At 43.0% G+C, this 13,037-nt stretch overlaps 1 protein-coding gene across 1 annotated transcript in view; it reads right to left on the bottom strand.

Annotated features, from left to right (window-relative positions):
* ADAMTSL1 (ADAMTS like 1) overlaps window positions 1-13,037 on the bottom strand; it is an 878,428-nt gene that overhangs the window by 120,996 nt on the left and 744,395 nt on the right. Inside the window, exons 18-19 of the mRNA XM_047098171.1 lie at window positions 6,260-6,439; window positions 660-813 (exon numbers count right to left, since the gene is read on the bottom strand). Of these exons, the coding sequence (XP_046954127.1) occupies window positions 660-813; window positions 6,260-6,439 (334 nt within the window). The remainder of the gene's footprint in view (window positions 1-659; window positions 814-6,259; window positions 6,440-13,037) is intronic.

Raw genomic sequence — 13,037 nt, 5'->3', positions numbered from 1 at the left:
AGGCAAAGCTCGAACTAATTAGGCGCCGCGGGGCAGCCCGCTCTCACCCTGCTGGGGCTGGCTACCCCTAGAAGCTGAGAGGCAGGTTCTAGATGGAGGGGGATCCCAGGGGAAAGGCAGTTCCTCTCGTTAGAACGATGAAAGAAAGAAAAGAAAAGAATCATAAAAAGAGGCAGAGGACAAAGGGAAGGAGAATGTCTCCCTTTCCACGTTTACCCTTTGGGGTCTGCAGAGCACCAAGGCCCTAGTGGCCTCTGGGGTGGGGGCCTGGGGGGAAGAGCCCAGAAGTAGTACAACTCTAGGGATTACTATTAAACAGAACAAATCTGTTCAGAGCATTTTAAAACCCCAGAGTGGACCACATTCGATTTCATTAGTAATCTGCTGACTCCAGCTTCCAGATCTCTGTATGCCAGCAAGTGAACTTTGCTCTACCCCCTGCAAACTGTTTTTCCAGCCGAGAAGAGAATTCTGCCTGGCCACGTGTAATTAAGATTCCTTTTCCACTTCCAGCTGAGTTTACCAGCCTGCTGCCCTCCTCAGGCTTTCCTGCCTGACAATCTCCCACCCGGTCTTGGGTTTAGGGAAGGCTACTGCGTGGCTTCAGCTGCTTCTACGTGGGTTCTGTCTCCCTATCCCCAGAGTTCTGACATACTCACGTGCACAGGTTGCCAGCATGCAGGGCCTGATGGATGAAGAGAACGGCAGGGGAGGGCACAGGGAGGAATTGACAATAGCTGAGACCCCGGTTTTTAGCACCTTCCGGCAAATGGCACTTCGAGTCTGGGTGCCTTCCCCACAGCTCGTGGAACACTGGTGAGGGAAAACAAAGGTCAAATGCATGTAAGTGTAGAGGCTAATGGGTTTTTGTATGGACTCTCAAACACCCCCAAATATGAGAAAAGTTGCTTGGAAAAGCAACAGTCACTAAAAGAAATACTAATTATGTAACAATATGGGAAGATTGTCCGTATTGTAACCACCTGCTAGCTCTAAGATTTTTCTCTTTTTTTTTAAAGTTTATTTATTTTGAGAGAGAGGGAGAGAGAGCACGTGCATGTGTGAGTGGGGGAGGGGCAGAGAGAGAGAGAGAGAGAGAGAGAGAGAGAGACAGAATCCCAGGCAGGCTCTGTACTGTCAGTGAAGAGTTCGACGGGGCTCAAAAATCATGAACTATGAGATCATGACCTGAGCAGAAGTTAAGAGTCAGATGCTTAACCAACTGAGCTACCCAGGAACCCTTCTAAGATTTTTCTACTCTAAAGTTTCCTGTAGATACTCTACCTGTTTTTTACTTAGATGGCCTGGGCTTTAGAGTTACAGAGTCACAGAGTCCTGTGTTCAAATCCCTGCTCAGCATTTTAGCAGTTGGCAACTCAGAGTCTGTTTGCACTTCTTAGACTTATTTTTCAAGGTGGGGAATTAAATGAGATAATATATTTTAAGTTTCACACACAGAAATGACACTCAATGCTAATTTTTTCTCCTTCTTTCACAAGTGTAATATTTTAACGTCAAGCATGAGGTAGTTGTTATACATGTACTATGTTTGAGGTAGGGTGCTAGATACTAAGGAAAAACTGTGCAAGGTGGTTTGTAACCTCAAGGAGCTGTCATCAATAATGGGGGAGGGCAATCCAAAAACATTGCTAAAATGAAATACTGTATTAGGGAAATAGAAACCAAAACAACAATGAGATACCACTTCCTATCCACTGAAATGGCCATAGTAAAAAAGACAATAACAAATGTTACTATGAGTGGGGATATACAAATTAGAACCTTCATAAATTGCTGGTGGCAATGTAAAATACTACAGTCTTCTTGACAAACAGCTTGATAATTTCTTAAAAAGATAAACATACATTTACCCCCATGACCCAGCAATGTCACTCATAGGTATCTACCCAAGACAAGTGAACATGTACATCCACACAGACTTGTATGCGAAAGTGTGTAACAGACAAAAAGGGAAACAGCTCAAATGTCCACCAACTGGTGAATGGATCAATAAAAATATGGTCTATCTATGTAATGGAATCTTATTGTACCTTAAAAGGAATGTTGGTCTCTTAAATATGTGGTAAACAGATAAACCTTGGAAACAATGCACAGCTGAATTTTATAGTATATAAGTTACACCTCAATAAAGCTATTTAAAGAGATAGTAATAGAAGAATTTAGTAGAAATATAAAGCTAGAAGACAAGTATTATAAAATGAATGCTCACAATTGTTGAATGCTGTTGGTACACTTGTGATTTCCTGGCCTAGGTTTTGAAGATGGGTAGAGTCTAAAGGGGTGTAGAAACCTGGGATGAGCATGGGGGGCAGGGGCATATCCAGAACAAATGTTGAAGAGTTCAGTGTAAAAATCTAAGGCAGGCTTGGGGGCAGAGCTAAGCCAGTTTGACTGAACAGAGGCAACAAGTTGAGAGTATCAGGAGCTCACGAGGTAGTTTGGGGCCAGACATTGGAGACTTCATTTTCAGATAGGAGGTTTGGAATTGGTCCACAAGGCAATGAGGAGCCATTGAAGGGAGGAGTGAAATGATGAAAGAGGTGTTTTGAGAAGGTTAATCTGGCAACAGTGTCTGGGAGGGATGGGAGTAGGAGATCTATGGCAGGCGGGGATGTCAGTTGAGGAGGCTGCCACAGTAGTCCAGGCTTGAGATGATAAAGACCTGAACTAGGGTCATGGCAGTATGCCACGTTCACTTGAAAAATGAACACTAAAAACAAAAAAAAAATCATCTTATATTCTCAAGTGTTATATGCTAACCCACTGAAATGAACTATTCCCTGCAATGTACTGTGATATACACCAGCCTGAACGACATTTAAGATGCAAAAAATGGATGTAAGAATCAAACCCATTGCTTTTGTTCCCTGATGATCGTGGATTCCAGATTCCACCCATCCCTTATTTTATTGTAAATGACAGCACCAAATCCCGGAATCAGGTGGGATGGAGGCAAAGAGCCTGGAAAATTTAAAAGCATGGTCAGTTTAGTGTTGCCAAGCAGAAAAACAGTGTGTCCGAAGATTGGTTGATGATTTGGTCAAGTCTAGTTCTTTCTTGAGACTCCATTTCCTTATCTCTAAAATAAAACTAAGCAAGAGCAGGGATTGTCAAACCCTGTTCTATGTTGAGGAAGTGATTCAGGGGCTTTTCCGGTGATCTGGAGACCCAACCTATGGAGATCTGGGACCCTAATCCACACTTCAATCCAAACAGCTCTGATTTGATCTGTTTTAGATTCTTGGCTTCATAGTAACATTTCAATTGAAAAAAAGGGTTCTGTGGCTTTAATTTTTAAAGGAAAAACCAGGCTATAGGATCTTCTAAGCTCCTTCTAGCTCTGAAATGGACTATTCTGACCTTAATTTCTTTTATATTTTGGGGGGGGGGATGACTTTCATAAAAATATGATTTAAAAATATATAATAGCCAACTCTGTCAAGAGATGCAAGGAATTCTTTTAAAGAAAAGAAGTAAGGCCTTTTAAGAGGTCGTATTCTCAGAACAGAATCTGAAAGTAATTTTATTTGAAGTGTCTAAAATTTTGGCTTAATTCTGTCTCTAAGGGATTCTGTGCAGTAACTATGAGATTGAGTCCAGATAGTTGAGGATGAAAAACACCCATAGATCATCCAGGTCTTCCTTTCTCCAAGGGGAGTCTTGGGGGTAGGGGATATGGAATGTATGCTTCATCTCAGCCAGAGGGCCAGGGCAAGGGCTGTTGGGATGACAGGGCCAATTACAGCCTCTGTGAATGCCCCCGGGAGCACTGTTGCATGGCACCAGCTTGAGTTTAATCCCAGTGAATTGGTGATTACTTCCCACCATTCCCAGTCCCTCCCCGGTGTTTGCAATTTCCATTTATCAACCCAGGTAACTCAGAACCTAATAACATTCCATGGATAAGGGCTGAGTAGTCCTACTTCCCAAAGTGTAACTACTTCTTCCTAGGAAGACTGGGAAAGCCCACAGGAAGCCTAGGGCATGACCCTGAGTCTGGCCAGTCAAGGTAAGTACTTTCTTTTATTTCCTCTCCTCCTGACAATGAGCAGGGATGGAAGAGAATCATAACAATAATAGGGTTAACTTTTACTAGGCACAAAGTAGTTTATATGCATCATTTAACTGAAGCCTCCCAATAATCATATGAGTGGACATTATATATCCCCAATATTCATATATGCAAACTGAGAAAGGTTAAATAGCCCAAAGTTACAGAGCAGAGTGGCAAGGTCAGGATTAGAACTTAAGTTTGCCTGTCTGTGAGTCTAACTCCTAAGCACACATGACACAATTCTAACGGTCTACTATATTTGGGACACCTGGGTGGCTCACTCAGTTGAGCATCTGACTCTTGATTTCAGCTCAGGTCACCATCCCAGGGTTGTGGGATCAAGTTCCACATTGGGCTATGCACTGAGCACGGAGTCTGCTTAAGATTTTCTCTCTGCTTCTCCTCCCTACCAACTTTCTTAAAAAAAAAACAAAACTGTCTGCTGTACTTAATGGGACCCAGAGTACCTCAATTCAGCAGTTTCATTTTCTAAGCGCCTAATCACAACGGTCCCTGCTTCAAATCTGAGGGCCTAAAATAATTTTTTCTGAATTCTGTGGGTCTTATGTGCTCAGAGGCCACAAACTCCAGGAACACGGGAGGACAATTATAGTACATACAAGTCAGTTCCTCAGCATCCCACTCATGGCAACTGTCACTGATAGACTTTGTAGAAGGACACCTTTCACAATATGCCCCTGGGAGGAAATCTTCATCTAGAGTCACTTACTTGGCAACTATATGACTACACTCTCTTGCACTGTTTTATGATTTTTTTCAGATATAATACTATACTCCCAAATCATTCCATAGAAAAACTGTCAGTCACATGTTCATGCATGCACACGTGTGTGTGTGTGCGTGCTCACACACACACACACTTATTTGACACGCTTCTAATCCTTTATCTTGCTGAAAGAAAATTGTTTCTAAAATTTGAAAAAAATAATCATGCCCTACTCCTGTTCTGAGACATTTGGGGTGAGATGCCACCAGAAGGCAATTTATTGCCAAATTACAAAACCTGTGGTAATGTAGGTTACCTCACAATTGCAATGCCCTTAGCAGGTATCATCTGAGTGAACTCTGTATGAGTGGATACGATCAAGGGCAAGAAGTCTAAGAACAGGTTGAAAGAGGTAGCATCTTAATTTTTAGAGGCAGGTTTTCTCTCTGTGGAAGCAAGTCCCTGGGATGTATTTCAACCAGCAGCAGCCCCATCCTGTGTATCTGTACAACATACACACACACGTATACACACAACCACAGAGAAGGCAGTGGGATCAGCAAGGCCAATTCAAATGCTTATATGCAAGAAAGGGCACAGTGTTGCATCTGTTTGTGACACAAAGATTTTCATTTCGGGCCTGGCAATTCTGTTCTTGGCTACGTTTGCTTAGGAGGCAGTACTTCTGGGGGGACTTCTTTATGGAAGACACACAGGCCTACAATGCTGAGGGAGTTGTAGGCAATTCACAGTAGTCAAAGGGGCTGAAAACAAGTCGAAATTGAGTGTAAATGACTTCATTGATGCTAGTGTTAGAGTAGGAACTGTTTAGAAAAGTAGGTTAGTTGGGGGTATATCCCTAACTTATGAGGCAAGTCAGGAATGGTGGATGCTGATGTAATCATCCCCCCAAATGCAAGCAACAGGGGAAATCAAGTTCTCTTGCTGGGAAATTGTTAGCGTCTTGGAGCCAGGAAACTGACAGTAAAGAGGCAGGATTTCCCTGGTCTTCTCTTCTTAATAAATCATGTTCCTTATTGTCCAGTAACTTGGAAGGGAATAACGAGAGAGGCTTTGCCCTTCCTGAGTAGAGACTAGAAACATCTGGGAGGAGGAGGTGCCGGGAGGTCGGGGAGGTGGGTGTGGGGATGAAGGTAGAACAACGCAGTGTTCTGAGAAGAATTCTGGGCCAAACAAGGTCTGGTTTTGTTCCACGAGGAGCCCGTTTACAATTCCATGCTTCTGATTGTTGCATCAGGGCTGGCTGTTTACCTCATGTCCCTGCAGCCTAGTTAAAAGCTAGTGACACATTGTGGTATAAATGCTTACAAAAATCTGTTCCGTAATGCTTGGAGGATTATTTTGTTCTATTCTTATCCTCTCTATGTGTAAGTTTGGGGTGCCTGCTTTTCTTCCTTACGCCTCTTTCATTATTTCCTTCTGAGGAGCCTACATACCTCCGTCCAGTCGGAGAGGAGCCACTCGCTGGGACAGTCATCTTTCTTGCAGGCTTGCTGGGAGGCCGGTTTTGAGGCTGAACAGAAGGTCTCAGGAAGCTCCAGGAAGCTGCCATCAGCCATGCGCTGTTTGCAAAGAACCTCACGCTTCTGGATGCCCCCGCCACAGGTTCGGGAACACTGGGGAAGGAAGAGAAAGTCAACCTAACATAGGACAGTAGATGTTTGACTGCCAATTCTTATCTTAGCCCTGGCTGAATAAAGATTGCAAAGAAAGAAAGAAAGAAAGAAAGAAAGAAAGAAAGAAAGAAAGAAAGAAAGAAAAGAAAACTAAGAACCAGCCCAAAAGGATTTTGTTTCCTTTCCTTGAAATGTAGCAAAATCTATACCCTCCAATCTTAATTTCAAGGATTTAACTACAGCATCCAGGAATTTCAAGGGCCTTTGAATCATAGAAAGTTGTTCCTAAACTATGATTTACAGCTACCCAAGACAACTGGTTTAAAAGGTTAGTATAATAGGGTGTTAAACATATTTACGATCCAGTGAAAATAATCTGTGCAGCTTCCAGAAAGAGCAAGAGAGAGCTCCTGCCATCAGTGTAAATCTGGAGGAATTAATGTGCACAGAAGTCAGCCCTTTCCTTCTAAGTGTGAATATTCACTCTACCCTATTGGAGGGACATTAGATTTAAGGCCTCGTTTTCTGAAGAACTCCCCTGGAAGTCCTCTTGTAGGACTGGTGATTTCTTAGGGCAGTGGGAGCTACAGCCACTGGAATTTGGGCTATAGGAAAATAGTCTTATTTCAGTGGTTTTCACTGGGACCCCAGTCAAACACATTGTTTACATGTAACTTAATAGTTACAGTCCAGTTGCATGAAGGGAAAGGGAGGCCCCTGTGGCATCAACTATTGGCTGTTTTCCCAGTAGCCCCCTCCCTTGCAACAGCAAAGGAACCCCCAATTTTTAGCATGTCTAGCTAGGCACATGACTTTTCAGCATACACACTGTATTCGTTGATCTTCCTTGAAGATGCACATGGCTCTATGATTAAGTGCTGGCCAATGGGATATACATGGCAGTGTGTGTGCAATTTTAGGGAAATAACCATGAAAAGAGTGTGGCATCCCCCCCTTCACTTTCCCCTCCTTGCTGACTGGAATGTGAACATGAGGTCTAAACTTTAACCTCCCATCTTGGACAGTGATAGGAAAAGAGATGGAAGTAGCCTGTCTTCCTGATGGTGAAGCCACCACATGGGCCCTGGATGGCCTGTGTTTAAATGAGAAGGAAATACTTTTCTTTCTTATTTAAGCCATTGTGGCTTTGGGTGTTCTGTCACTTTTAGATTAGCTTCCAGTGTCTACTCTTTGTTGGGGCTACTTTCCTGACAAAGTTCTAGAGAGTGTTCTTCTTTCTTCAAGAATAGTCCTTTCCCTTTTACCTGCTGCCCTTGGGCTCGCTGGGGGGTTAGGCCTGGATATACAGACCTGAGAGTTTTTACGGGAGTGGCTTGTGCTGCAGCAGGGGCCTCTTAGGACTTGTGGGGGTCTGTGCTCAATGGCCTGTACTTGGAAGTGCAAGGGGGATTTGTGCTCATGGTCAAGGTTAGGATGGTGATTGAGTATGGTCAGAATGCTGCTGTGGCCCAGCGGTCACTGTCTCTTAGTGGTCCCAACCCTGGATGCACTTTAAAATCACCTGGGAGCTTTTAAAAAGTACTGAGGTCTAGGTCCCATCTCAGATCTATTAAATCAGAAATTTTGGGAAGTGCCTCCCAGGCATCAGCTTTTTAAATAAATAATAATAAAAAAGAAATCTCCCAAGTAATTCTGTAAACCAGGATCGAGAACCATCTCTCCAAATGAGCCATCTCTCCATGCCTCCACCATTTTCAATGGGAATAAAATAAACATGGAGGGGTACATGGGACCCAGAAGCCTCTGTTAGAACCAGTGATTGCTTGCAACTGGCCTATGCAAAACTGCTCTTTGTTTGCAGTTGTGAGTGGTGTAAGACCTCAGAACTACTGGAGAGAGGGCAGGGGAGGGGCAGAGAGAGAGAGGGAGACAGAGAATCTCAAGCAGACTCCTCGCTGTCAGCGCAGAGCCCAATGTGGGGCTTGAACCCATCAACCATGAGATCATGACCTGAGCCGAAATCAAGAGTCAGATGCTTAACCGACTGAGCCACCCAGGTGTTCCACCCCCCACCTCTAAATATATTTTCTTATGGCTGGATTCAACTACCTAAACGCTGTACAAAAAGAGAAGGGTAATGGTAAAGGCAAAACCGTCCTGGGAGGTAGATCTTATCCCTACTTTACAGATAAAGAAGCTGAGGCTGGAGTGGTGAAGAGATTCAACTAAGGCCACACCTGGGCAAAAACTGGTTTACTTCCATTCTGTGCAACATTCACCCAGCTCCTCCTGAGCACACGCTCCCCACTGGGAGTGTGGACACAGCGGGAGAGGAGCCCAAGATCAGCTTTTCTTTCTTGTGGCTGTAGGAGCTTCTCTCTGTTTGCAGTGGGAGGGTAGGCTGCTGCTGCTTCCCACTGAGGGCCCCTGGCCTCCTAAGCACCAAGCCTGCCAGAGCCTGGTCTCATCCTTTCTGCCACTGGAGGGGCGGTGCTTTGCAATTCAATCCTCAGCCTCCACTCTGGGACTATCCCTGACAGGCAGGAGAAGGTCCATGCTCCAGATCGGGGACACACATTTCCAAATGGCTTATTTACACTGTGGTGGGCCTGGAAATGTATTTTCCCTAGAGATTTCTGAGCTGAAAGGCTACAGTTGAACACAGCTTCTAGGCTATGCCACAAAGTTGAACGTGTAGGTAGACCGTTGGAAGTGGTCTGCAGCCTGTTATTATTCATTACAGATCCAAACAGTTCCTTCCAAGGGCTTGTGTAGCATGTTGTTTAACCTTAATTAAGGAAAAATCTATGGCCTCGGAGCTCATGATTCAAGGTGTGAGTGGGCCAGGACTTAGGCTTCTCTGGCTCATTTTGATGACTCCCCAGTCTTTTCATTTTGACAGAAGCAAACCTTAATTTTAGTTCTTGTTTGGTAGAAGTTTACTTTACTTCTTCAATGCATTTTGTACCCACACTGCCCGGCACAGTGCCTCCTGCAAATGTAAATTCTCAATAAATATTTGTGGAATTGAAGTTGGTGGTTGGGGGAAATTTAAATTAGTGGCCAAGAGTTCCGTTTGCTTAAAACATGCCTTCTTGCTATTACAGACAACCAAGGTTTTAAATTTGGTTTTATAGCCTTTTTCATGACTTCTTAGGCCAGTCTTCTCTTATTTCTATTGAATTCTCACTTCTAGCCAACCAGTTATTCCATCATCAGATTAGTTATAACCATTATCATTCAGCCCTTCTTAGGACTCTTTTATAATTAGACAACTAGCAATGTGAATTTCTGATTTCTAAAATTTGCCAAACTTAGGTAGGGACTGTGTTCTCTATAATTCTTTCTATTCTATGAATTATTAAAGTTCTTCCATGAACTTAATGCAATTTTGTTCAACAGGTAACTGTCTGGAAAAAAAAAGTTTATGCTGATGAGTCAAAATTTAAATCTTAATCTCTGACCTCTCCCCTATGTCTTAAATGTGAACAGGCATTTTGACCTAAATGTGCCCAGAATGGAACTTTTGATCTTGCCCTTTGAACCCTGCCCCAAATCCACTCTCCTCTCAATCTTCCCCATTTACTGGATGGTGCTATATCTAAGACAGAAACATGGGAAATATCCTTGAGCATTTCCTTTTTCTTACCACCTCTTCCCTGACACTCAATCCATGAGCAAATACTGTCAGATTTCCCTCCAAAATAAACTTGACCTCCACCACAAATAATAAATGAGGATATCATAATCTCTCATTTAGACTACTACAAAGCTTCCTAAACATGTCTCTAGTTTTCTCAGTTAGGTCCTAGTAGCATATAGATGGCATACTCAGTTTTGAAGACAGCTTCTCTCTCCTTCTGATGGCCTGCTGAAAACACCATTGGTTGAACACAACTAGAAGCCAGAGGGTAGAGTCTATCTAGGTTAGCCTTCTGAGATACAGGTGGAAAGGCAGAGTGGACCTATAGGAGCAATGGAAGATATTCAGCATATCTACAATCTATTCTCCATACAGTAGCAAGAATGATGTTTTCAAAGCATAAATCAGATCACAGAATTCCCATGCTTAAAAGCCTTTAATGACTTTCCTTTATGATTAGAATAAAATCCAAACTCCTCTATCCCTGACCTGCAAATTTCTACATGCTCTGGTCCCTGCCCTGAAGGTACCTTTGAGACTGTCTAACTCAAATTTTAAATTCATTCATTCATTTGGCAGAAATTTATTCAGTACCAGTCATAGACCAAACATGGTTCTAGGTTTTTGGTTGTAGCAGTGAACAAGAGAAACCAGACACTCCTCTGCAATCTCATCTCATACAATTCTTCCCTTTCCCTGTATATTTTGGCCTCACCGGTTGTGTGTGTGTGTGTGTGTGTGTGTGTGTGTGTGTGTGTGTGTGTGGTCCTTGCACATCCCAAGCTTATTTCTCCCACAGGACCTTTGCACTTGCTCTTCTCTCTACCTGGCTCACTCTCATCATACATCTTCACATGGTTGAGTCTTTCTAATTATTCAGGTTTAATTCCATTCTCATCTACTTGCAGAAGCCATTCTTTAAAAAAAATTTTTTTTAATGCTTATTTATTTTTGACAGAGAGGGAGAGGGAGAGAGGGAGAGAGGGAGAGAAGGAGAGGGAGAGGGAGAGGGAGAGGGAGGGAGGGAGGGAGGGAGGGAGAGAGAGAGAGAGAGAGAGAGAGAGAGAGACAGTGAGCACGAGTGGGGGAGGGCAGAGAAAGAAGGAGACACAGAATCTGAAGCAGGCTCCAGGCTCCAAGCTGTCAGCACACAGCCCGACGCGGGGCTCAAACTCATGGATTGCAAGATCATGACCTGAGACGAAGTCAGATGTTCAACTGACTGAGCCACCCAGGCGCCACTTGGAGAAGCCATTCTTAACCTACTAGCTAGAAAAGCCAAAGCAGTCTCTATTCTGTCACCTCATTTTATGTATTCATTATTTTTTGTTTTTAAATACCTCTTTTAAATAGGTCTCATCCCTTTGGAAATTATCATCCATTATCCTATTAGCTCTCTGAAGAAAGGGATTTTGGTTCTCTTGTTGCTCATACTAGTGCTTGAGAATTGCATTCAAAAATTTCCCCAGCATGATAGTGTTACATCTTGAATAGGAGACCTTAGGATTGGATATCTCCAGTTTTCCTCTACACCCTATTTTTTTTTCTTTTAAAATTAATGATTTTTTTCCTAGTAAAGAAGTAATTAGGGTATGAGCTAAACAGCAGACTGACATTTTATAACTGATGCTGGAAGAATGTGACATCTAGGTATGGTCCATAAATATGTACACTGTAGTGAAAATGCAGTGTATTTACCTTTGAGAAAACTAATAGCTGATTCATAAAATCATTATTCCCTGAACCTCAAAATTACATTAAGCCACTTTTCTTCCAATCCTTTGATTATAATTCACAATCAAATTCCCCACGGGTCCTATTGAGTTTGTTAGGCATAAAGAACACGCTCTTGAAGTTTCTGTTACATGGTGACAGACATTTTAGTCACTTCACTAGTGACACTGGATTTGTGTGATTACAGATCTCTTCAATGCTCGATGGCTAAAATTTTCTTTTCTAACTATCTAAGAAGGCACAGGGGCTTCCGTTCAATGTGAGTAAGTGTTCCCAAAATAAACAAGTAGCTGCATAAGAACAGCTCTCTGATCCAAGCTGCTTAGTTAGAACTTCTTAGTGAATGTGGCAATAAGGAAAAACACAGGCTAATTTTCTCTCTCTTTCAAATTGAGGAAATAGATGATGAAAATAATTGGTCCACCTATGGGTGGAGATGAAATAAAATTGTGCTATAGAGGGTGACCACTCATGAAACATAATCTAGCTGGGTCATCACTTTGCAGATAGGACTGATTTCAGGGACAGGCCCTTAGGTGACTCCTGCCGGCAATGTGCAGAAGTCTGTGACAAAGTGATAACAAAGCAGTTACAAGAAAATGTAAAGAAAATTAGCTTGTTTCAAAATTTGATCTAGCCCGAAAACTTTTAGGAAATTCTTAACACCTAGGAGGTCAAATTCAGACTCCTGAGAACGCCCTTGAGAGCCCTCACACTCTGACCCATGCTGAGCTACCCAGCCACATTCCTTGGTGGCCTGCCATGGGGACAATTTGCTCTTCCCTGGGCACACAGATGCCTTCTCTGCTCAGGCCTTTGATCACCTTGTTCATTCTGTGAACAATGCCCTTTGCCTCTTTGTCTATCCAGAAATTTCCAAGACACCTTTGAAGGACCAGTTCAAAGGCTCAAAGAATGAGTCACCTCCCACCCTGCCTTGACCTGGAAGGGTGCTACATGTCTTCTATAAGGGCTACTTGTTTATGTGTCTGCAATTCCCCCCACCCCCCCACAGGATTACGCATCTTTTGAGGAAAGGGAATGCACTCATCTTTCTATTCCCCGGTGCCTAATGTAGCATCTGGCAAAGAGCACACACTTCATAAATGTTTGTTGAATTGATGATTGGATGAACAAAAGAGCCAAAAATCCAGATGTTTAAAAGACGTGACACAAACATCCAGATGATAGGCTGAACATCCACCTTTTATCGAGCTGTTTTATCATTAGCCAGGAGCTGTTTCTAAGTAAGTCAGCAGT

The sequence above is a fragment of the Lynx rufus genome, unplaced genomic scaffold (assembly GCF_022079265.1).
Source record: "Lynx rufus isolate CCGP_SWC_20201006 ecotype Redwood Valley unplaced genomic scaffold, mLynRuf1.p SCAF_10, whole genome shotgun sequence".
Lineage (NCBI taxonomy): Eukaryota > Metazoa > Chordata > Mammalia > Carnivora > Felidae > Lynx > Lynx rufus.
Note: the sequence above shows the minus strand (reverse complement) of the source record. Positions and strands in the feature narration are given on the sequence as shown.